General features: G+C 33.9%; 1 protein-coding gene across 2 annotated transcripts in view; it reads left to right on the forward strand.

Moving 5' to 3' along the window:
* Faf1 (Fas associated factor 1) overlaps nt 1-25,557 on the forward strand; it is a 287,958-nt gene that overhangs the window by 182,634 nt on the left and 79,767 nt on the right. For both annotated transcript variants that reach the window (XM_046468956.2, XM_058570760.1), the window contains exons 12-13: nt 10,171-10,307; nt 14,214-14,302. In XM_046468956.2, the coding sequence (XP_046324912.2) occupies nt 10,171-10,307; nt 14,214-14,302 (226 nt within the window). The remainder of the gene's footprint in view (nt 1-10,170; nt 10,308-14,213; nt 14,303-25,557) is intronic.

Raw genomic sequence — 25,557 nt, forward strand, 5'->3', positions numbered from 1 at the left:
AACATCTGATTCTGACCACTTCTTCATAGTAGTCCCACTCATTCAAATATAATAAGTACTTGTTTTTTAAATCTTCGTGTAGTCTCCGGTCTGTTACCCTACCACTTTCTGTCACTCTACCCAACCTTTCTGTCTGTAATTTTTATTTCCCTCTTTGTCCTATGTAGATTTTGAGATTCATCATTATCAATTCCTGGTGATATTTTAAACTCCATTCAATACATTCACTTTGTTGGACCCACTTATTTGCCTTCCCTTTGCCTTTGTGGTTAAACACTTCTGGAGAAAATCATACTAACTAGTGAGCATACAGTAATGCTAGGTAAGCCTACTAGGATTCTCTAGTTAAGTCTTTCTTCCTGGGTGAGATCTCTAGATGATACCACATATTTATCAAAAACATCACACACCTCTACTCCCTTTCACAGCTGCCCTCACTAGTTGTTTAAGAAACAGAAGTCGTCAGTCCTTTAGGTCTCAGTGTAAATGTCCCCTCTTGAGAAAAGTCTGATGAACCTTTCTAAAGGTGGCTTTCCCACCATCATTCTTGTTCATAGCACCCTCCTTGAGCTTTCCATAAGACATCAGTTTTACATATTTTACATATTTTTAAATTAATTTTCTAATTCTTCCACTAAAATATAAGCTTCATAAGAGCAAAAGTTGTGTGTTCACTTTTCTTTCTTATTACAAGGCTCAATATTATTTGTTGGATATTGTAAGAATGAAGGATAGCATAATGGTTAAGAATATAAATGAACTTTCAATTTACCCAGACCAAGATTCAAATCCTAGCTATGCCACTAGGACACTGTAATGACCTTGAATGAGTCGAATAAAACCTCTGAGATAAACTTTACATGTTGTAAAATGGAAATAAAACCACATTCCTTAGAGTTTTTATTATAATTAAATGGTATAATTGATTAAAAAGAGTAAGTGTTCAGTGCATTTACTTATACATATATATTTGATTTCTTTATCTCTCATATGAAAATGTTGACAGGACAAAGCCAAATAGTTAACTATTTGAGACAACACTCAGTTTGGTAGCACTCTATAGATTGAATTTCCTGGTAACAGATGAACTTATTTAATTTAGCTTGTGTTTCTGAATCTTATCCTGAAGGATCTTTTGAAACACCTCTTCACATGCCTCTCCAAAGTCCAGATTGTCAAAGCTTATTGAACGTTCAGGAGTTCACAGTGTAATAATCTCATGTTAGGCAAGCATGGTATGTTCTTCCTGGTTTTTTTTTTTTGTTGTTGTTGTTGTTTGTTTGTTTGTTTTTATTTTTTGAGGTACTGGTGATTGATCCAGAGGCACTCTACCACTGAGCTACATCCCCAACCCTTTTTATTTATTTAATTTTAAAATATTTTTTTAGTTGTAAATGGACCTTTATTTTTTTATTTATATGCAGTGCTGAGAATTTAACTCAGTACTTCATGCATGCTAGGCAAGTGCTCTACCACTGAGCTATAACCCCAGCCCCACTTTTCATTTTTTATTTTGAAACTTGCCCAGGCTGGGCTCAAACTCACAAATCTTCTGCCTCAGCCTCCCCAGTTACTGGTATTATAAGTGTGCCATGACGATTTGGGTGTGTTTTTAGTGACCTATGCTACCTCCTATTCATCACTACTATGTTGTAAGTATTCATAATCAATTTGTCTAAACAACTTTTCTCAATCTTATAGGGGACTAAGGGCAAATTTATTGGTAGTTACTATATGAAAATCAAGGTATTTACATATTTGCCCCCAGATTAGGGGTGTGTATTTAGCATTAACATTTTTCCTACTTTTAAAAATGAATGTAATCACTATTCAAGAGTAAATAAATATAAATCAGAAAAATAAAAACAGATGAAAACTAACAGTGGTAATAGTTGACTTATATTTTGGACCTAAACACCAAATTCAGCTCTGAAATTCTTGCAGTTAGAGAAAAAAAAGATGTCATAAGCATATACTCACTCATTCATCTGTTCATTTGATATACACTCATAATATTTCTCTTATGTGCCCTAGAGTTTACAGTTTGTCCTTTATACTTTTTATCATCTGTTAATAGAAGTTTAACAGGTTCATCTTAAGATTTCCTGACACTGAATTAAAGGCTGAATTTTGTTGTGTGATTTTCTATTTGAGAGACATTAAGAAATGTAATAGACAATTACGTTATACAGAAGAAGTTTTTTGTGTTAATCCCCTATAAAAGCAGAGAGCTTTGAATTAAGTCTATTTTTTCAGTAATGGTAATACTTTGGGGAGCTTAGGTGATATGGTCTTTATTCCTTTTTGAAGATCTAACTTAAAACTGATATACAGCTTAGAGGAAAAGCCTACACAGTTAACATGTCCATTCAATGCTATCAAACATCAGCTGTCTCAAGTGAGCCTTTATCAAATCTTCCATGGAGCTTTGATGAGTGACTAAAGTGTAATATTGTGTGCTATTGGTCTTTTATTTTTTAAGAACTTTCCTCCTATGTATGACATTTCAACTAAGGCTCTCCTACTACTTTTTTTTTAGCCTATTAGAATGATAGGTCTTTTCAAATACTTACGGAAATTATTTATAAATGTCAGGGTTCTTAGAGAAACCAGCCAACCAAATGATGCTGAAAATGTTTTACATACCAAAATCATGAAGTCTCCAAATTTGGCAGCTGGAAAAAAATAATAGAACATGATAACATGTTATATGTTCTACCTTAGATCAGAACACCATTTTATGATAATGCTGATACATACTCTAGAAGCTATAGACCAGTAAGCTTATTTTAAGAAACATTTCACCTTATATTTATTCTGTGGAGAGGAGAAACCAGATATGACTCTGAAGCACATAAAAGGGAGGAAAAAGAAGTAGTATTTATGAATTCACAGACCAATTCCAAAATTACATATCGTTATCTATTATCTTCATTTCATACATAAGAAAGCCAAAGTTCAGGAAGATTAAATTATCCAAAGGCACAACTAGTGAGTTAGGTTCATTTGACTCCAAAGTCTTTGTTCTTTCCACAAGACTATGGTTCTTGCAATAATTCCTACTTGCTCATTTATGTTAATATTTGGATATTTTCCACCTTCCTGAGTCAATGGGTAGTGACAGAATGAAATTATATAAAAACTGCAGTTTCCTAAAAGTTAGAGGGAAGTTTAGAACTTATGGGCCAACACCTGCTTGGTTCATTTGAGAGGCCAAATGAACTTGTGGGGAGAGAAGCACGGTGAAAGCTTTGGAGATCATGAAGATTCATCCAGAGTGTCTTTTTTTTTTTTTCTTTTGCCAGTGGCAGTAGTGGTGGTGGGTATTGAATCCAAGGCCCAACTTGTCCTTTTTTTTTTTTTTTTTTTTAATGTGTGTGTGTCTCTCTCTGCTTTTTTTGTTTTGTTTTGTTACTTTTTTATCGGTTCTTTGTAGTTATACATGACAATAGAATCTGTTTTGTTATAATTATACAAAACGGAATATATCTTATTCTAATTAGGACCTCATTCTTGTGGATATATCTATCCTATTGTGGGATTCACTAGTGTTTTCATATATGTACATAGAAAAATTATGTCAGATTCATTCCACTATCTTTCCTTTTCCTATCCTCTCTTCTTCCCTCCATTCTTCTGTCACTTAGTCTATTGAACTTCTTAATTAAACTGATTTCAGTAGCATTTGGAAGAGGAAAAGGAAAGTCTCATGGTCAACATTGTCATAATGGAAATAAAGGTTACTGAAGCATAAACTGGCCCAGTTATGCAACACATATATGTTAACTACTAGGAAATGTAGAGGTGAGAGTGGTTTCCTATCTAGGAGCACTGCCTTGCTATATAAATTTCTCCCTGTCTTCTAAGTTCCAATTCTCTTCTGTGTTTTCTCCAGTACTTAATCTAAACCACTACATGTAGGCCCTAGTCATATATTAGCTTGAGTTTACTATTTGGGACCTTGATTTACCAAAGCCAAAATATTCTTAGTCCCCTTAGGATACAAACCATAGCTCAACTCACATTTAGTAGGCTTTCATAAACATTTATTGATTGGTAAGAGGCAAAACACAGAAGAAATGTTAGGCATTAAATTTAATATATATTTGCTCTCCCCTGGAAAATGGATCTTCTATTTACATTGCTAGACAAAGAATTTCTGCATCTGATAAGAGATTGAATAACTGTTCTCTTTTATCCTTCTCAACTACAATTCTATGGTCTAGATATAAGGAAAATAAAGCATACCCTTATTTGGGGGAGTTTTCATGTACTTAAAATAATATTTATGTTCTTATTATAAGTCGAATAACCCTTATTTGAAAAGCTTAGGGCCAGAAGTATTTCACTTGTCAGAGTTTTTTGGATGGGGAGATATTTACATCCCTAATCCAAAATTCTAAAATCCAGAATGCTCCAAAATCTGAAGCTTTGATTTGGATTTTCAAATTAGTCTTCTGAGGTGATCACTTTAAAAATGTTAAGGTCCACTGAATGAAGCTCCATCACCTGAAATGTTTTGGGGATGACTTCTTTTAGAAATGCCTTCAGGGGGCTGGGGTTGTGGCTCAGCGGTAGAGCACTTGCCAAGTATGTGCGAGGCCCCGGTTCAATCCTCAGCACCACATAAAAATAAATAAAATAAAATAAAGTTATTGTGTCCAACTGCAACTAAAAAATAAATATTAAAAAAAAGGAAATGCCTCAGAAACAACTTCTAATCTTTACAAGAAAAATAGTGTTCTGTCCTGAAAAGTGTTTCTCAAAAAGTGTGGCCATTAACCACTTACATCAAAATCTATTAAAAAGGCACTTTCCTGGACCTGACCCCTGGGGGATGGAGCTGAGGAATTTGCCTTTCAAATAAACTCCCTAGGTGATTCCTAGGCTACTAGAAGTTGAGGATCAATGCCTTTATGGTTAGTTAGTGTGTGTGTGTGTGTGTGTGTGTATACACACACACACACACACACACACACACCCTGTTTTCCTAATTCAGTTTAAACGAAAAATCAAAGTCACCCTCAAAGAACAAAGGGGCATATACCAGCCATGCTGAAGACCATTCTCAATGGGAATTTTCAGTTTCCAGAAAGAAACTGAACAGTGGAATTTGAGGGGCATTCAGAATTAAATCCAGGCCTTATATGTGAATTTTTCCTAGTAAAGCAAAAAAAGGAGGTAAAGAGAATTGTGTGTTAGCTAGGTGATCTCTAAGCTCCTTTATCTTACATTCTGGTTTTTTGTTTTGTTTTGTCAATCTGTGTAAATGTAACTGAACAAACATAAATGAATACATGTTGCTGGGTGTGTGGTGCATGCCTGTAATCACAGTGGCTCTGGAGGCTGAGGCAGGAGGATTTCGAGTTCAAAACCAGCCTCAGCAGCTTAGCAAGGCACTTAGCAACTCAGTGAAACCCTGTCTCTGAGTAAAATATAAATAAAGGACTAGGGATGTGGCTTAGTGGTTGAGCATCCTGGGTTCAATCCTCAGTACAAAAAAAAAAAAAAATGAATACATGTAAATAGTGAGACTGCTGTGGCAAAAAACTGTTTGGTCTGTTTGAAAGGGAAGAGGCTTCTTAAACCAAGATGGCTTTTTTTAAAAAGTAGGCAAGCAGCTGTAGTTAAGGAAGTGCATACAAAAGACTATTAAAATATTAATCAAACTGTTGGACACTATGGGGGAAGTCCGTTAGCATTGTTTAGATGTGGAAATATATACATCCCTATTCCAAAATTTTAAAATCTGGAATGCTCCAAAATCTGAAGGTTTTTGAATTTATACATGAATTTCTTCTGCCCAGTAACCTCTCATTTGGGAGAAATGGTTCACACATTATCAGAAAGATGTTGTTCAAGAATAAACAGTTATTTTGATATTGTTGGTTTTAAATTAACTTTTTAAAATATAAATATATCAAAAATAAAAGTGATTTTGGTGTTTTTGTTTTTGAGATACACACAAGAGTTTATTTGACAGAGATAATAAATAAAGGCCATCTCTCTATAGGAGAGAGAGGCTAAAGCCTTTTTTGTTGGTTTTTTTTTTTTTTTGTGGTGTTGGGGATTGAACCCAGGGACTTGGGCATGCAAGGCAAACACTCTACCAACTGAGCTAAATCCCCAGCCCGTGATTTTTGTTTTATATTCACATTTAACTAAAGTTTTGTTGTATTGCACAGCTGCAGCATCTATAATTGTATTTTTTTATAATTTACTGTGCAAAAATCCCTCAGTGTAAGCCTGAAGATTTCATTTTAATTGTGAAAGTAATGACAAAATTGTTAATTTTGCATGTAACAATAATAAAATGGCTATCAGTTTTAAGGCCTACCATATTCTGCACATAGGTATAAGTGTTTTTGGAATCTTGCCTTACTTCATTCTTACAAGATTATAGGTGTTTTAAAGACAGTGTTATTCCCATTTTATATGAGTCGATTTAAACTTATGGAAATCACATCAAAGTGTAATAATCAGGAACCCATCAATAGAGTAATGGCATTCTTATGCCCTCCATTTTAAAATCAAATGTTTCTTCTTTTACAATACCTAGTATATAATAGATAGATAATAAGTGTTTATAAAATTTCAACTTCCTCTCCCTAAATTGCTAGGTTTCACATAATATATCTGTTTGCTAGGAAGTATAGCTTTGTTAAAGTATAATTATGACTTTGACTGAAAGAAACTAAACCATATCCTGTTTTGAATTAAAAGATTACTTTTTCCCATATCTGATTTATTAGTAATCCTTGTTTTCATTAGCAAGGTAGAAAAAAAAGAATCTATGCTTCAGAGACAGGAAATTTTACTAATGATTAATATATTCTGGCCTTCAAATATTCTGTTTATTTTTCTCTGAAGTTTAGGTAAAAATCATGTATCTTATCGTTCTATTCTTGGTTTTCTAATGGCAAGAACTAGTGAATATAAAAGTGTACCTGATTTGTGATTAGCCATTTTCTTTCACTCATTTTTTTCATATCTCCCTTGTTCATGTTACCCCTTGGTTGTATGTTAAAAGAGACAGAAAGAGAGGAACTAGGGACTGAACCCAGGGTTTTATGCATATTAGGCAGGAGCACTACTGTTTAGCCACATTCCCAACTCATTTTATTCCTTTAGTGACAGCATCTATTCTATGTCTGGTCATTCTAACTTTCAGTTTCAGGGACTTAATGTGGCAACTTCTTATTCCCTTCCTCAAATATGTCTGTGATGGGTAGATTATTTTATTCTTTTTTTTTTAATAGCAGTACTCAGAATTAAATCCAGGCCTTATATGTGCTAGACAACTACTCTGCCACTGAGCTACATCCCCAGAACTATTATTATTATTATTATTATTATTATTATTCTGCCACTGAGATACATCCCCAACACTGTCAGCGTCATCATCATCATCATCATCATCATCATCACTAATTGTATTTTGAGACAGGCAATCACTTAGTTGCCCAGATTGGCCACAAACTTGGAATCCTCCTGCCTCAGCCTCCCAAGTGACTGGAATTAAGGTGTGCACCATCATACCCAGCTAAATCCTATAATTGAAAGAGCCACTTCTCCTTGTTATGGAATAGTTGTCATTGATTACCTGTTTGCATTTGAGATTGCTGGAATCCAATGACTATAGATACCACTATCCCTTCATGATATCTGACTCTACTGAATGCAAAGTTAGTTACAGTTGTGTTGACAGCTTTGGCCCTACCACTAGGTACATGGGCATACTTTTATCTGGCCAAAGGGAAGAAAATACCATAAATAGAAAAACTATACTTTTTCTCTTAAAATGAGTTATTTTTCCCCTGTTTTTCTTCTGTTTTGAACTGAATTTTTTACTGTTATTAATGTGCTGCTGTGGTGACTTTATGCTCCTCTTGGGAAGAACAAGCAGAGCTCCCAGCCATGAGAAAGAATGGATATCTGTGTGTGAAGTTCTTACTAATTATATAATTTCAAAGTAGGAACTTTGTAATTTCGTACATTCCATTGACCCTACAACCTCTCAATTGATCACAAATCTCCAATATGATTCAAATTTTAGGAATATTAACTATATTGATTAAAATTTAAGTTTTTTTTTTATTATTTGAACAAAGTGTTGATTTAAGGCTACTCTTTGGTATCAGCTGAGTACACGATCCCTGTATATTTCTCAACTCCTTTCAAAAAGTTAGAATGACTTGCCAATCTTTGGTTCCAAAAAAAAAAATGATTTTTTTAAGTTAATTGAATGTCCATATATCTTTGAAGACTATACCTCTCTTGAATTTGCTTGCTCATTTTCACAAAAAGGAAGTTTGTGAAGTCACAGTTTGTAGGCAAAGTTGTCTTGAAATGGAATTCTCAAAACCACTAAGCCGTCTGCTTTTTTCTCCCTCCCTCTCCTTTCTGCTCATTTACTTTCTTTTTTCTTTCCTTTTTTGGGGGTATCCTGTTTGGGTAATATTTGATATCGCTTGGAGACTAGTGCTGTGATGGGTATCTACTGTGTGATATCCACTTACTCCATTGGTGTGAAAGCAACAAGGACTTATTTTCTCCCTTTTGTAGTAAACAGCATTCCAACTGTTTTTGACATCTTTAATTTTAGAGGTTGCCAATGGTCAGATCAGGGTCAAGGCTGACTTCAAATATTTTAGTAAGAGGCAGAAAGGAAAATGAGATCCTAACTTGCTAGCCTCCTGATCTACACATCCCCATTGATGAGTTAAAGCTATATGGGTGTGAAATTTTGTATGGAGGCTTAGGCTGCTTGAGCACCTTTTATCCCATAATAGTTGTGGAATGTGAAGATTTGAATTTTCATGGGGGCACTGATATTTCATGGTTGACAATGGATTTCTTAAGGCCTTGTCATTTCAAATTGCCGTGAGGTCTTGTTATTGCTGCTCCAAATGTGTATATGAACCTGCCTTCCAATGAACTTATTACAGTAGTGCTAACTTGTCTTGACACTCTTGCCGACAGTTCTAGTAGTCTTAAGAAGATCTACTTTCTGTAGTCACAGCACAGGTTTTATGGAGGATTCAGCCTAATTTTTGGAGATGAATTTCTATAGACAGAAAATATATTGGCTTTAAAAATTAAGAGGTTTGATTCTGTTTTGAATTTGGATATCAAATGAATCTGAGCACATGACATTTTAATGTCGTTTGTCTTTTCAAATAGATTTACCTTCTAATGCATGTGACGACAGGACTTTGCTCATCAGCTAGAACATACATTTCAGAGGAGTTGTTACCTAAAATATTATCATAAGGCATAAGAAAACACACGATTTAAGTTGCCTTTCATGAACATAATTAAGAATTAATAAGCCAGTACCAGTGGCTAGTCCCCAGAATTTCCACTGTTTTGCCTTTTGTGACCTGTGTTATTAAAAGTCCATTATTTTTACAGACTTTATTAAATTGGATCTTATTAAAGCATTCTATATTTGCATTTGGTCTTTCATAATTCATTATTATTATGACATTTACTTTTTACCATCAGATCTGAAAACATATCATAAGCTACCCTTTTCTCTTGAAAGAAATGCTAATTTCAAACAGTCCTCTAATAGAAGAGAAAAGCTTTATCAGTTTTTTCATTTATTCCAGATCGTGTTAAGAATACTAATGCTAGACTTCGGTATGCTAATATCTCTGAGCTTTTTTGGCCAAAAGCTTAGAATTATTATTTTTATCCTATACTAAGTACAAAACTAGAAGATCTTCTAATATACTAGAGAACACGTAATTCTTGAAGTGCAATTCTTGATTCTAAAGACTTGTGAAAATGTTGCTAAATTGTGTTTCTTAGAATCTTGCTAGTCAGTCTGTCTTGATACCATGCTATATTATTTGTTCTATTTAAGAAAGTCTGTCCTCTTGAAATTCATTTGATAGGTTTTTCCTCATAGTTTTTAGGTAGTACAGCTTGTAATATTTTAGACTGAGAATCCTATGCTATCACCCCCAGACAGCTTTTAGGGTGTACTTCCTGCTTTTCTATATGATAATCATCTAAGATTTAGTTGAAAGTATAGCAAGATTTTATATATTGATAAAAGGTAAGCTAATTTTTACAGAACTAATAATAAGGGTTTTGTTAGAAGTACTAGTGAATTTATTAAACTCTGAAATGAAACTGACTTTGGATTTTGTCTCATTTAAGGTTTCTGACAATGTGTAACAGACACTTTGGCAGTGTTGTTGCACAAACCATTCGGACTCAAAAAACAGATCAGTTTCCACTTTTCCTGATTATTATGGGAAAGCGATCATCTAATGAAGTATTAAACGTGATACAAGGTAAAGTACCTGTCACAGCAAGAATAAAGTCTTCCCAAGTGATAGCCCTATAATTGTTACCCTTAAAGTTGATGATACTTATTTCTATTAATGAATATATTTGCATTTTAGAGTATCCTGAAAAAAGAATACCTTCAAAGAGTTTGGGTGCTATAAAAAAATGAAATATGCTGCATAAAATTTAGCAGAAACATCTGAATAAAACTGCACTCACTACCTTTTGTACATAGAATATTCAAGTTTTAAATGATCAGAATTGCTATATTCTCTAAATTAGCAATTAGATTATAATCATATGTCAAGTATGACTTCTTATTCATATTGACTTATGAGCATAATGTTGATCAGTTGAAAGAAATGCTTATCTTTTGTTGTCTAGAAAATCAAATGACTGTATATTGCAAATTGAATTGTTCAGTGACAGTTGTTTCTCTCTATTTAATGCATGTCTAAGATGCAGTCCCGAGGCATGAAGCTATCAAATACCTGTAAATTTAACCACCAGTGTACATTCTTTACCAAAATATGTGAATGATTTTTTTCTCTTACAAATCACTCCAAGAATTAGTATTAAAATATTACCTTGTTCATGCCAAAGCTTAAGTGAAAACGGTATATCTTCTCTTTTCCACTGGGAAAATGGTTTTTCACATACCCAAGGTACACCTTTTGTCTGGGATGTTTCTTTTCTGCCTCATTTAAGTCTGATGGGGGAGGGGAAAACTGTAAATTCCAGTACCTTTAAACCCCAAACAAAACAAAACCTCTGGTACTTTATGTCTTCTCTGTAACCTAGAGTATTCAGTTTCATAATGTGTCTATAAAGAGAGCTACTGCAGAGACTGATTTGCATAGGGTAAGTAAATGGATAATGAGAATGAAATTTTATTCTTTTATTCTTATCCATCAGTGGCCATATTGCCATAATTAGTGATTCTCAAAGTGTTGGATATGGACTTGAGATTCCCTAGACCTTTTCAGGGGATCTACAAAAATCAAAATTATTCTCATTATTGTAATAAGGCTTCTCCACAGTTTTTATTCTGTTTACTTTTTTTTTTTTTAAGTGAACCCAGGCCCTTGCACATTGCTAGGCAAGCACTTGACCACTGAGCTCCATCTTTAGCCCTTTTTATTTTACTCAAGACAGGGTCTCACTATGTTTCCCAGGTGGCCTTAAATCTGGAATCCTCCTGTCTCATCCTCCCAGGTATCTGGGTTTATAGCTATGCACTACCATGCTGGGTAATATGCATTAGTGTCTCCAAAGTAATGGTTGTAAAACTGTTTGCACCTTAGCATGAGTCAAGGCCATGACACAAAACTATACTGGTATCGTATTCTTCATTGCCTTGGACTTGAAATTAGAAAAGAAAGGGCCTTTTAAAAATCAATGTCTTTATTAAATTTTAACTCTTTTTTTAAAAAAATATTTATTTTTTAGTTTTTTTTCTGCGGACACAACATCTTTGTTTTGTATGTGGTACTGAGGATCGAACCCGGGCCGCACGCATGCCAGGCGAGCGCGCTACTACTTGAGCCACATCCCCAGCCCTAAATTTTAACTCTTAATAATTTGTGACATAATGGAAAATATAAACACTTATGCTACACACTAATGTACACTGGTTGTCTCAAAGAAAAGCACTTATGGCTTGCCTGAGCTGAACTAGTTTATTTTTTCTCTCCCACCCAAAATCATATTTACTTGAAAATTTAACTGACAAACTGTGCTTATGTATCCTGGATATTTGGCAAACATTTTCTCCAAAATGAACAAAGTGAATTGGTCACTTTCAAGTAAAAGAACTGATGGATATTTGTTGCTAGTAATAAAATGAGTTGTCAAGCATAAAATTATATCCTTCACCATAGATGGACAGCTAAAATACTTTTCTGGTGACAATGTGATTTTTTTTTTTTTTTTTTGGATAGCATATAATGAAGTATGTCAACATTCAGAAGAAATTCATAACTTAACCCATGTTTTCCAAATACATCAATGCATGATGTTATAAAATCAAGCAAAAGATAAAGATCTGTTCATAGGGCAACAGAGGGCCAGGTGTGGTGGTGCATGCCTATAATCCCAGCGGCTCAGGAGGCTAAGGCAGGAGGATCGCAAGTTGAAAGCCAGCATCAGCAAAAGCGAGGTGCTAAGCAACTCAATGAGATGCTGTCTCTAAATAAAATAAAAATAGGGCTAGGGATGTGGCTCAGTGGTCAAGTGTGTGTTCCTGAGTTGGATCCCTGGTACCCAGGGCAGGGGGGGCGGAAAGGCAACAGAGGGCTGGAGTTGTGACTCAGTGGTAGAGTGTGAGGCACTGGGTTCAATCCTCTGCACCACATTAAATTAATTAATTAATTGATTGGTTAATTAAACATATTATTTTAAAAATAATAATAATAAAAGACAACAGAACCAGGTTTAGTGGTGCATGCCTGTAATTCCAGCTTCTTGGGACACTGAGGCAGGAGGATCACAAGTTAGAGGACAACCTGGGCAACTTAGCCAGATCCCATCTTTACAAAATCTACATTAAACGTGCTCCTAAACTTGTTTTGCCATCTTTATCCTGTTAATAACTACCAGTGATTAGGTGTATGCTACATGCCAGACACTTTATATTATCTCTACTTCTTCTAAGAACCTTATAGAAGTCACATTGTCTTTATTTCAAAAATAAGAAAATTGATCCTTAAGAGAACTACATAGCCTACTCATTCTCGTTTTCACTTGTTTATTAAATAAATGTTTATTAAGCCCTTTTCTTATGCTAGGCAATTTCTAGATGCTAGATCATGTAACTTGTAAGCAGTGGATCTTGGTTGAAATTCTAACTACAAAACCAATTCTGTTTTCTTAGTACCAAGATAATGCTTGTCCTTTATCTTATTTATTGAGAGTAGTACTGATATGAACAAATTGGGTCATTTCTTTTGCTAAGAACCACAGATGCTCCCTAATCCCTTATTGCCAAGGATCATATAGAAAATTTGGGAAAGGACAATTGAAAGATGATGTTAGTGAAGCCCTATTCTGGAAATAGCCAGCAAGGATGCTTACTCTTCATTGTCTTGTTGGCTAAATTTCATTAATGTGACAAGAAGACAACTTCTCAGGCCCTGGAGAAAAGTTTTCTGCCTATAGGTTTGAGATCAGAAGAACCGCCCTATATTTGTGTGTTTTTATGAATTTCTTTCTCCTAGTTGCATCCAAAGCAAACAACAAGGACTTATATTTATTCAAGAGATGATAATATATTTGTTATAGACTTGCACAGGGAATAAAATGACATTAAAGAAAATCAAACATTTAAATGCCCTCTTCATAAAAATTATATTATAGTCATTTGAAAGCAGCAAAAGTGGAAAATTATCAGTTGGGATAAATAGGGTTTTTTTTCAGAAATTGTATTACTACTACTTGTTTCAACAATAGTAGGAGATGATTTTAAATAAAGGCAGTGTACTAAAGGTGACAGAAGACAGGCTTTTGGGTGAGACTCATTTGGTTTCAAATCTGGGCCCCACCAATGAACCAGCTTGTTCTTGATTGGTCAGGTTATCTTGAGCTCTCTAAGTCTCATTTTCTCTCATTTTAAAATCAAAATCATAATGAACCCTTAATAGAATTGTTGTACAGATTAAAGTTAGATAATATGTGTAAAGTGCTTAGCCTAACAAGTAACATAAACAATTGGTAGTCGTGCTAGTGTTCTTAAGTAGATATGTTTTCATAATTTGAAAATTTTTGAACCTCTTAACTTGGACATTCTTTATAGTGCTAAAAATCCTTCTCCCTGGGCTGGGATTGATTAATTCTGGAATGACTTTCCATGTTTAATAAATTAAGCCATTTAAAATTATATGTAAAATAAAGTTTGGCAATGTCTGTGTTGTTAGGTAACACAACAGTGGATGAGTTAATGATGAGACTCATGGCTGCAATGGAGATCTTCTCAGCACAACAACAGGAAGATATAAAGGATGAGGTAAGGTGAAAGGTTAAGCAGACCTTTAATAAAATTTTGGTGAGGTAATTAGTCAAATGATGTTGTATGCCTATATCATAATTGGGATAATAAAAATAATTTTCCTGATTAACCAAAGTCTTTTATGCCACTGAGTTTACTTTTTGGTCTCTTTGTTTTATGACTACAACATCTAATAATTTGTTTAAATACATTGACTATTTGCTCTTTGTTAGAGTGGTAACTGGAGGCTAATTTACAAGAAATGAATTTAGAGAAATATTTACAGAAGAAACTACAATCCAGGAAATTCTGTCTACCATATGGATTTTATCATTCACTTTTCTCTCTAGTACTAGAAGAGGATGCTATAGAGAGAGGACTGCTTTTGATAGAGCAATGTATCCAATGCTGGTTGTCTGCTAAGGACAACACCAGGAAATAACTTAATTTTCCATCAGTATTGTGATCTCCTGTTAATACTTTCTGTTGACCTACCCCAATCAGAAGCTATAAGGCAGGATAATTTTTCTGGACCAAAAGCTATGTAGAATATGGATCCAGAGAGACAAAAGGAAGTAAAGGTAGTCCAGATTGGTATGATTATTTTGATTTTTCAACTGAAAAAAGTGAGAGTCAAAGTTAGATAAATTAGACCAAGATCATATGGTTGATAGAAGTTATAATAAAAATCTCAAATAATTCTTAGTATTTTATCAATCAAGAAATTTTCTGGATTTGGAAAATAGCCTGAAGATAAAATATGAAGCAAATATTAACATTTGTTAACTTAGGATGCTTAGTTTACAGATATTTATAAAATTATCTTTCAAATTTTAGTTTTTAATTAAAAATATATTTCTGTAGAATAAACAAGGAAAAATGTATTTCTGAACATTTCCAGGTATAATGGGTGTTTTCAATAGAGTACCCTTAAGTTATTGCAAATGTGAAACATGTAGATAATATTAACATAACCCTGTAGAATTAACATATCTCTGTCCTCCATTAGACTATAAATTTGTTGAGTAAGGATCATAATCATATTCATGTTTGTAAATATCCCCCAACAGTGTACCAAGGAAAAAGTCAGTGCTCAGTAAATGTTTGTTAAATGGTTGAATAAATGAATGTTTGGAAAAATATAGGTGAAATACGGTAACTTAAAAAAAATATGATTACAATGATACAAACCCTGAGGTGTCTACATAAACAAATATGGAATTTTTATAACTAGATTTTTAATGCTCACTAGATTTTTTTAAGTGCTGTAAAGATATTGAGTTTATAATTTTTCTTAGTAGTCAGTGTTTCATTCACCTGAAGGAAAGAGAGTTGGCTGTACGGTAGAAAGATGTTTATCTGTTACTCTATAAATTGACAGTGACATTTTGAAATAATGAACTACTGTTCTTAGTTAGGAATTTGTAATAATAGGTATGTTGCCATTCAAGATTACATTTATCCTGTAAAAGAGGCATTGATTGAATAATGTGTTTAGTGAATTATTGTCAGTCATTTAAATCTTGAGTCTCATTAGTATCAGATTTATAGATTATGTGTAATAAATAGTATGATCATACAATATTTGCATGCATATTCCCAGTTCATTCTTTCATCTTAATTTGTGTTCACCATAATTCATTGGTAAAGAAATTGACTTTAATTCCTTTAATGCTGAGCACAAAATTTAATATGAGGGTTACAGGAAAAATCCAAGGCTCCATATAATTGAAATTTTTATTGAAATTTAACTATAAGAAATAAGGATTTTTTTGTGTTTTTAGAGTGTCTTCATGAGAATTATCATTGGTTATTAATAAAATTCCTAAGAAAAGCTTTGCTAAATTTAAAGACTTCTTTGGAACTATGTATAAATCATATTGATTTAATATCTACTGGATATGTGACAAAAACCACTGTATATTATAATTGTGAACTTGCCTTTAGTTTTAAAAAATTATAAATAACTTCATGATAAACACGTTAAAATCAAATTAGGAAACAGGTTTAAAGTGTAACTTCCTAAGCCTGCATTTATTTAAACTTAACTTTGGTTAAATTACATCCATTGATTCAATGATTCCATTATTTTAGTACAACCAGAGATACCTATGTACAGTATTAAGTTTCCATTAAACTCAAGTCTGAACTTTAATATTTATACTGTAAATCATTCTTCAATGGCGCACAATGAATTAACCTTTATATCATTGATTGCTTTCTCTCTGATCAGGACATATATATGAGCTTCTGTTATGACAGTACTGCCTATAGATTTTTTCTTAGACATTTTTGCTAATATTTTGATTTTATGAAATGTTTATTGAGCATCTACTAAGTACATAATATGGGCTAAGTCCTTCAGACAGAGAGGTGCTTCACTCTCATAAGGGACTGTTGGCAAAGATAATGAGAAAAACAAGTATCATTGTGATATTAGCAACATTTTAGAATCTTTTTATTTTTATTCTTTTTTTTCTTAAAGCTTTATTCCAAATAATATATGCTTCCTAACATTTAAATGAATTAAATTTTCTTCATATGTAATCTTGTTTTAGCTATAGGTAATTTAGAAACCTCTGATAATCAAGAGTATATAATACTTAGTTCCTAATCTCATTTCATTTATTCACTCAACACCAATTCATTTAGAACTCTGTATCCTAGATGCAAGGATTATTCCCTTCAGTCTAGCCTCTAAATTACTTACATCTGAGCAGTAGTAATTGTAACAATCTAGATATTGGAGATCATAGTAGATTTCAAGGGCAGTTAAATTGTGTGTGCCTCTCCCTCTCTCAAGCACACTCGTGCGTGTGTGTGTGTCTGGTTTGTTTTTGGTAATTCTTAGAATATTTTGGCACAGTAAGGGCAAAATATGCCAAAGGGGCATTCATTGCCAGCTTATTTTAGAGGGTTCTGATTTGGGACTTAAAACAGCACTGCCATAGCATGGGAAGGGTATGCTTTTTAGCTCATTGTAGCTTTTGTATTGCCAAAGGAAATTGTTGCCTTTGTAGTTTGCTGCATGAAATTTGTAAATTTTCTTTCTCTTAAGCTTTGTCTTTTTTTTTTAATTGCTTTTATTTTTTAAGTACATGACAGCGGAATGTATCACAATTCTTATTATACATATAGAACACAGTTTTTCATATCTGTATATAAAGTATGTTCACACCAATTCATGTCTTCATACATGTACTTTGGATAATGATGTCTATCACATTCTACCATCATTGTTAACCCCCTGCCCTCTCACTTTCCCTCTCACCCCTCTGCATTATCTAGAGTTTGTCTATTCCTCCCATGCTCCCCCTCCCTACCCCACTGTTTTCTGCAGTTCACTCCTTTTCCTTCCCTTAGTTTAAAACCCTAACATTGTCACTCCCATTCTCTTTGCAGAGCTAACAGTGACAAATAAGATACAGATTTTAATTTCTGCTGCTGTTTTCTTTAAAGCAGGAATAAGTCATTACAAGTCACATAGAGAACAAACACAATCTCTTTGCACAAAAACTTAAAGCAAAGCAAAACTTACTTAACAGACCAACCTTTCAAACGCTATTTTACTTTTATTCCTTTAAAATACACACAGGGCTGGGGGATGTGGCTCAAGCTGTAGCACACTCGCCTGGCATGTGTGCGGCCCAGGTTCGATCCTCAGCACCACATACAAACAAAGATGTTGCGTCCGCCAATAAATAAAAAATAAATATTAAAATTCTCTCTCTCTTTAAAAAAATAAATAAAATACACACACACACACAGTGTCATACACATCACTTCCTAAAGATAACAAGATTACTCATTGCTCAGTAGTTCAGTTAGGAAAGTCATAGAAGATTTACTACTCAGAAGTATCTTTCAGGAGAAAAGGCTAACCACATTAATTGTTAATGATTAGAATGCTAAATGGTTAGTTGAATACACCAGAGAATGCCTTTCTGCTCAGAAAAAGAGTTCTTGATTTAGTCGACTTTTCATCTTTTGAGTATGATAAGCTCATTGACTTTGAGCCTGACAGAGTTTATTTTATGAGAAATTTCTTCATTTGGGTTCTCATTTGATCTAGATATTCAGGTATAACTAAATGAGCTGACAAGCATGTGGTTCTAGTCTGAATAATAGCTACTTGGGTCTTTTTAACTTAATACAAGTTTTAAAAATTTTCTTTATTAAAAATAAAGAAAAGAGCCAAGTGTGGTGGCACATGCCTGTGATTCCAGTGGCTCAGGAGGCTGAGGCAGAACAATTGTGAGTTTAAAACTAGCCGTAGCAACTTATTGAGGCCCATAGCAACTCAGTGAAGCCCTGTCTCTAAGTAAAATACAAAAAAGGGATGAGGATGTAGCTCAGTGGTTGAGCACCATTGGATTCACTTCCCAGTAACAAAAAATAAAAGTCAAAAATAAAGAAAATAGATGAAATATAAAAACCAACCTACTACTCAGAGAGTCATAATATAAATAACCTATCTTTGTGAAATATTGTCAACAAAATCAGCTACCTTCTAATTTTCAATAAACTTCTTAGTATTGTTTAAATATTCTGTTTCTGCTACCTAGAAATTATGATCTTAGAAGTTTTCCTAAAGTTGTTAGTTTGTACATAGACCAGTATGTGTTCAATATTAAAGTCAAAATATTTTTTACCAGTCAATTATAGAAAACAAAAATTTAAATGAAAGAATGGACTGGGACTAACTAACCATGCAAGAATTTTATGTCCATATACTTATTCAACATAATCTACGAATCTGTTACTAACCAGACTCAATTGATGCAGAAAATTTTTGACCAAAATATTTAATATTTGTTTAATGATAAATACACACAATATAGTGGGAATAGAAGGGAACTTCCTTGACATCATAAAAGCCGTATCTGAAAAACCCACTTGTGATGTCATGCTCAGTGGTGAAATACTGAAAACTTTGCTCCTAAGGTCAGGAAAAAGACAAGAATGCCTGCTTTTACCACTTTATCCAACATAAAACTAGAACTTCTAGCCAGAATAATTGGGCAACAAAAAGAAATGAAGCATCCCAATTGGAAAGAAAGAAGTAAAATGATCTCTATCACTGATGACATGATCTTCTGTGTAGAAAATGTAAAAGATTCCACACCAAAGACCTATTAAAGCTAATAGAAGAATTCAACAGAGTTGCAGGGTGTGAAATCAAAATATAAAAAATCAGATGTAGGATAGCAATAAAGAACCAGAAAAGGAAATTGAGAAAACAGTTCCATTTATAATACCATTAAGAAAAGAAGTACTCAATTTAAGCTTAACAAAAGAGGCCTATGCCTTGTATATTGAAAACTACAAACTATATCTGAACAAAATTAAGAAGACTTAAATAAATGGTGGGGGGTGGGGGGGAATTCCTGTTCATGAAATGGAATGGAATGGAAAACTTACTAATAAAATTTAGAAATCTATTCCCTACCCAGAGCCAATTACAAATTTAATGCAGTCCCTATCGACATACCAAAGGTACTTTTTGAGAAATAAACAAAACCATCCTAAAATTCAAATGGAATTTCAAATAACTACAACAATAGTGAAAGAGATAAACAAAATTGGGAGATTCATACTTCCTGATTTCAAAACTTACTATAAGCCTACAGTATCAAAATACTGTTGTACTGGCATAGAACCCTTAGAGAATACATGAGGGAATAGCTTCATGACCTTGGATTTGGCAATTATGTCTTGGATATGACACTAAAAAAAATAGGAAGGAAAAGAAATGGTGGATAGGTTGGACTTCATCAAAATTAAAACTTTTATACATCAAAACACAGTATCAAGATAGTAAAAAGGGACCAGGTAATGTATTTCTGTGGCAGAGCCCCTTGGTTTGATCCCCAGCACTGAATTTTTTTAAAAAAAGCATTGTGAAAAAACAACCCATAGAATGGAAGAAAGTTAAAAAAAAAAAAACCTATTTCAAAAATGGGCAAAGGAACAAAATAAATATTTCTCCAAAGAAGATGTACAAATGACCAACAAGCATATGAAAAGATGTTCAACATCATTAGTCATTAGGGAAATGCAAATCAAAACCATAATGAGATACCACTTCACACGCACTGTGATGACTATAATAAAAAAAAATTGAAAATAACAAGTGTTGACGAGGATGTGGAGAAATTTGGAACTTTTGTGCATGGCTGGTTGTGATATAAAATGACAGCCACTGTGGAAAAGAGTTTGGCAATTCCTCAAAAAGTTAAACAAGGCTGGTTATATAGCTCAGAGATGGAGCACTTGCCAGGCATGTACAAGGCCCTGGGTTTGGTCCCCGAGCACCTCTACCCCCCCACACACAAGAAAATGTTAAACACAGTAACCATAGGAACCAGCAATCTCACTCTTGGTAATACACCCAAGAGAACTGAAAACAGGGGACTCAAATAGATATTTATGCACAAATGTTCATTGCGTCTTTATTTACAATGACCAAAAAATTGAAACCATCCAAATACCTGTCAGCAGATTAGTGGATAAACAAAACATGGTATAATCATAGAAATGGATAGTATTCAGCTATGATATGGAATAAAGTACCAATGCATGCTATAATATGAACCTTGAAAATATGCCAAGTGAAAGAAGCCAGACCCAAAAGGACAAATATTATGTGATTCGTGAATAGGCAAGTATTTGAAAAAAAAAAATTTTTTTAATTCCTAGAGATAGAAAGTAGATTAGAGTTTACCATGATTTGGAGGTGTGGAAGAATATGGGGAATTAATATATTCTAATGCTTATTTTGCCATGGTTAAAAAAAAAAAAAAACATAATACACATAGTGCTATGAACAGTAGTGCACACCTATGGTCCTAAAAACTTGGGAGACTGAACTGGCAGGATCACAAGTTTAAAGCCAACCTCAGCAACTTAGCAATATCTTTTCTCAATATAAAAAATTAAACAGGGCTAGGGGTATAACTCAGTGGTAAAGCACCCCTGGTTTCAATCCCCAGTGCTAATATAAATAAATATACATAGTTTTGATTCTGGTCTTCCTGCTGGAAATCAACATAGAGTGAAAAGCATTCAGGCTCTGCCTTCAATCCCAAGAAGTTTATTATTCTGTATTAAATTCCAAACTTTCACCTCTAAGAAAGCAAGGATTTTTTTTTTTTTTTGACTGAGCATGTGTTGAGTATCTGCTTTGCCAAGCAGTATGTTACTTTCTCTTTTAGTTTGAGATAGTTGTTGCCCTGTTGTATTGAGATTGAGGATTATAGAGTTTAAGTAGTTGTCCAAGGTCATACAACTATGTCAAAGCCAGAATTCATAGTTATTTACTTTGCATACGTCATGATCCCTTGTAAAGCTGAGGTGCAATTATGTTAAAGATTCATGGGATAAATCAGTGCTCTTCCCAAGATTAGAATCAGAATGGACTGACCTGAAGAGTAGGTCAAACTATATTCCCAAATATCATATTCACTTGAGTAGGATAAGAAAATTTATCATAACTGTCAACTTTTGTGTGTAGAATAATGCTCACTTTAAAAAAATACCTGTTCCCTCTTTGTTTACATTTGTTGCTTTTAAAATGTCTGCTGATGGATCAGTTCATCCCTACCTGACACTTCAGAATAGAAGTTAACGATTGTCACAGATGAAACTAATGTAAAGAGATTTGCGACTTAACATTGGCATTACAATTCAGCACACCTGTTCAGAGCCAACCCTCCACAATTTTACCTCTTTTGCCTGAGGTGGAGACTTCTTCATGGATTACAGTAACACTTTTTGACAAGCTTAAACTAGGTGGAGCTGCCATGTAATGACAGAACACAATTGATGATATCTCAGTAATGCATTCTTTTTTGATATGGGCTGTCACCATTTATTACTATAAAAGCATTCGTTGTTAAATAACTAGCCCAACCTGTCCACTTTTTTTTTTTTCAAAAGCAATAAGGTCGAACAAGTATATTTACTTTTCTAGTTAGGAAATAGTAACTGGCTTTTGGAGTAGTATATTGTGTGTGTGTGTGTGTGTGTGTGTAATGTACTATTGTTTTAAAAGTAGGATCTTAATGTTCTCCAAATAAAAATGAACACCTACTTCTAAAGTCTTCTCAAGTGGCTGTTGAGACCTTCCCAATATCATAAACCTGGCAGTCATCTAAAGGAACTATTAATTAATGAAAATATTCTGTCTTCATAAATCCTTCTAAAAGAATCATGAGAAACTGTTCTTAACTATTACACACTAACCTAAATCCCTACCTTTTGAGACATCAATGCCTCTCATGAATTTTTCTTTCCCATGGGACCTTATATGTGGCCATGTTTACAAGAAGGAATTTGAAGGCTGTAATTAATTTTTCATGTACAGTCTATCTGTACCTTGAATATTTTTGCTACCAAATTGAGGGACTACTGCTCACTATTTCCGGGGAGGTTAAGAATAATGTAGGGTCTTGCCACAAAAAACATGATAAATATGTGAAGTTATGCATGTTATTTGGTTCAATAGAGCTACTCTTCAGTGTATACATATTTCAAAATGTGTACATGATAAATATATACAAGTTTTATCTAAACAATTATGAGGGACAGTCCTATTCTTTTTTTAATATTTATTTTTCAGTTTTTGGTGGATACAACATCTTTATTTTATTTGTATGTGGTGCTGAGGATCGAACCCAGCGCCCCGTGCATGCCAGGCGAGCACGCTACCGCTTGAGCCACATCCCCAGCCCAACAGTCCTATTCTTTAAGGAACTTGCCATATCAGGATGGAGAGCCAAAGCATATCCTTATGAAAATATTCCTAGCAACAGTTTATTTATCTAGAAGAATTCAAAAGGATCATTCTTTCTCATTAGGAAGGCCTTCTCTAAAGAGGTGAGATTTGATCTGGTTCCAGAAAGGACAGTAAAATATACATGTGCAAAGGAAAAAGGAGAACATTAAAAATTAGGGGAAAGCCTGAGTAAAATAAATAAGTTGAAATCATGTTGAGCCAGCTTATAGAAAGCCAAGAATTTGTACAGAAAAAAAAATACCAGAACGAGATTTGTCATTCATGAGAATTTCTACTGTCACTTTTATGTCTTCAAACTTTTCTCTGATCTTTATGCCTCTCATGAAGGATCTTAGGAATTCTCTGGCACTTTTCATTCAGTTGTAAATTTCCCTTGACTCCAGTTACCCCATCTAATTAATTATCATTCCGGTAAACAGGTATTTGCAATATAGTATCCAAACACAGCAATGGCAATAAGTATAAGGTACAGAACTGACAAAGAAGACTTATAGAAAAAGCATTCTAGTCTTAAAGGATTATACATAGGTATTCAGCAGGTAAACCATCATTAATTTGTTTTGACCACTAAACCTATTCTTTTTTAGGGACTTGCTGTATGCCTACATTACGCTCAACACTGGTAAATATGTGGATGACAGTCCTTTAGATGATCAGTGATGTGCAAAGAATTCCAGTATAATAACATAATTTCCATGATGGATATAGATACACTGCATTGGTTAGAAAGGCTGCACCAGGGAAAATTATTTTAACCTGAAACTCAAAAGATTAACAACATGTGGCAGGTGACATATGGAGAAGTGTATTTAGAAGAAATAAGGGTCCATTTCCAGCAGATGGCTAAATTGGAGGACTCTACTATCAACCCAAAGAGACACAAATCATAATTAAATTCTTATTTCTTATTAGATATTTCTTCAACAACAGCCATATATACCTCCCATTTCCTATTATTCATCTTTGCAGGCTATTCTTAGCACAGAGCACACCAAAGTTAGTTACCACAAAGAAGTGTTTCTCAATGTTTGGGGGGGTTTGTTTTTTTTCTCTGGGTATATATAGGAAAACATCTCTAAAGAAAATTATAGCAGACTAAAGAAAACTGTTCTAAAAGATTTGCGTTTTGGAATTCTCAGCTGCCCACTGTTGTATTAAAGCAGTTCCCTGCTTGTGTGCTAAAATACTCAACCCATCTTTGCATAGTTTTGAGGGCTTGAGTTAGAAATTCTTATTGCCCTTAAGTTTATAAAGAGAACACAGAGATGCCTGATGGAGAGCAACTCTTACCTATTGCTGATGGAAATACAAAATGGTTCAGCAACTCTGCAAAGCAGTTTGACAGTTTCTCAGAAAGTTAAAAAAATATATATATTTAACAAATGACCCAGCAACCCACTTCTAGTTATTGCTCTAGAAAAATAAAACACACATACACAAACTCTGTACATAAATGACCATAGAAGCTCTATTCATAATTACTAAAAGTGAAAACAATCCAAATGTCTATCAGTCTCCTTCAGTTCACCTTCAGTAAGTGAATGAACAAACTGTTATATCTCTGAAAGTTCCATTTTTTTTTGGTTGTATCTTGTGATAATTCTTTAAAAAAAGAAAAAAAAAAAACCGTAGGGACAGAGAACTGCTTAGTGGTTGCTGGAGGAGATTTGAGGGGATGATAGAACTGTTTGTATCTTGAATGTTGTGGATACATGAATCTATATATGTGTTAGAACTTATAGAACTGCATGCCAAAAACAGTCTCTATTACTGTATATTTGTTTAAAGTAAAATTTTTAAAAAGGAAAATAAACAGGTCTATTGAATTGGCTTTAAAATGTGTTTTAAACTTTTATTTTTCTTTCATTTGTTTTAATATTTTGGGGGTACCTATGATAATAGCTGTCAAAGGCATAGGACTGGGTCATTTGCAAATTCTGCAAGACAGGTATTATTTCCATTTTACAAAGAGGAAACTGTAGCACAGATTATTTAATGACTGTCCCAAGCCATGTACTAACTGGAAAAAAATCATACTTTATAGACAACAGGATCACACAGTCTTTAGAAATATGGATTGTAGCCTTTGGAGTGGCAGTTGCCAAAGTGTAGTCTAGTGACTAGCATCACAGTCACCTGAGACACTTGTTAAAATATATTACTGGGGGACTGGGGCTAGAGTTCGGTGGTAGAGCACTTGCCTAGCATGTGGGAATTGGTCCAGATTTGATCCCAGCACTGTGATAGATAAATGCATTCCTGGGTCACTGACTTATTGAGTTAGTTTCTCATTTCCTCTTATATAAAATTCAGATGATAAAAGTTCCTATCTTCTATGCATGTTTTGATGATTAAATAAAATATGTGTCTGAGTGTGGTAGTGCATGCCTGTAATCTCAGTGACTTGGAAGACTGAGGCAAGAGTATAACAAATTCTAGGCCAGCCTGGGCAACTTAGTGAGACTTGTCTCAAAAT

This window comes from Marmota monax, unplaced genomic scaffold (assembly GCF_021218885.2).
Source record: "Marmota monax isolate L192 unplaced genomic scaffold, Marmota_monax_Labrador192_F-V1.1 WCK01_AAM20220418_F8-fsc00008, whole genome shotgun sequence".
Taxonomy (NCBI): domain Eukaryota; kingdom Metazoa; phylum Chordata; class Mammalia; order Rodentia; family Sciuridae; genus Marmota; species Marmota monax.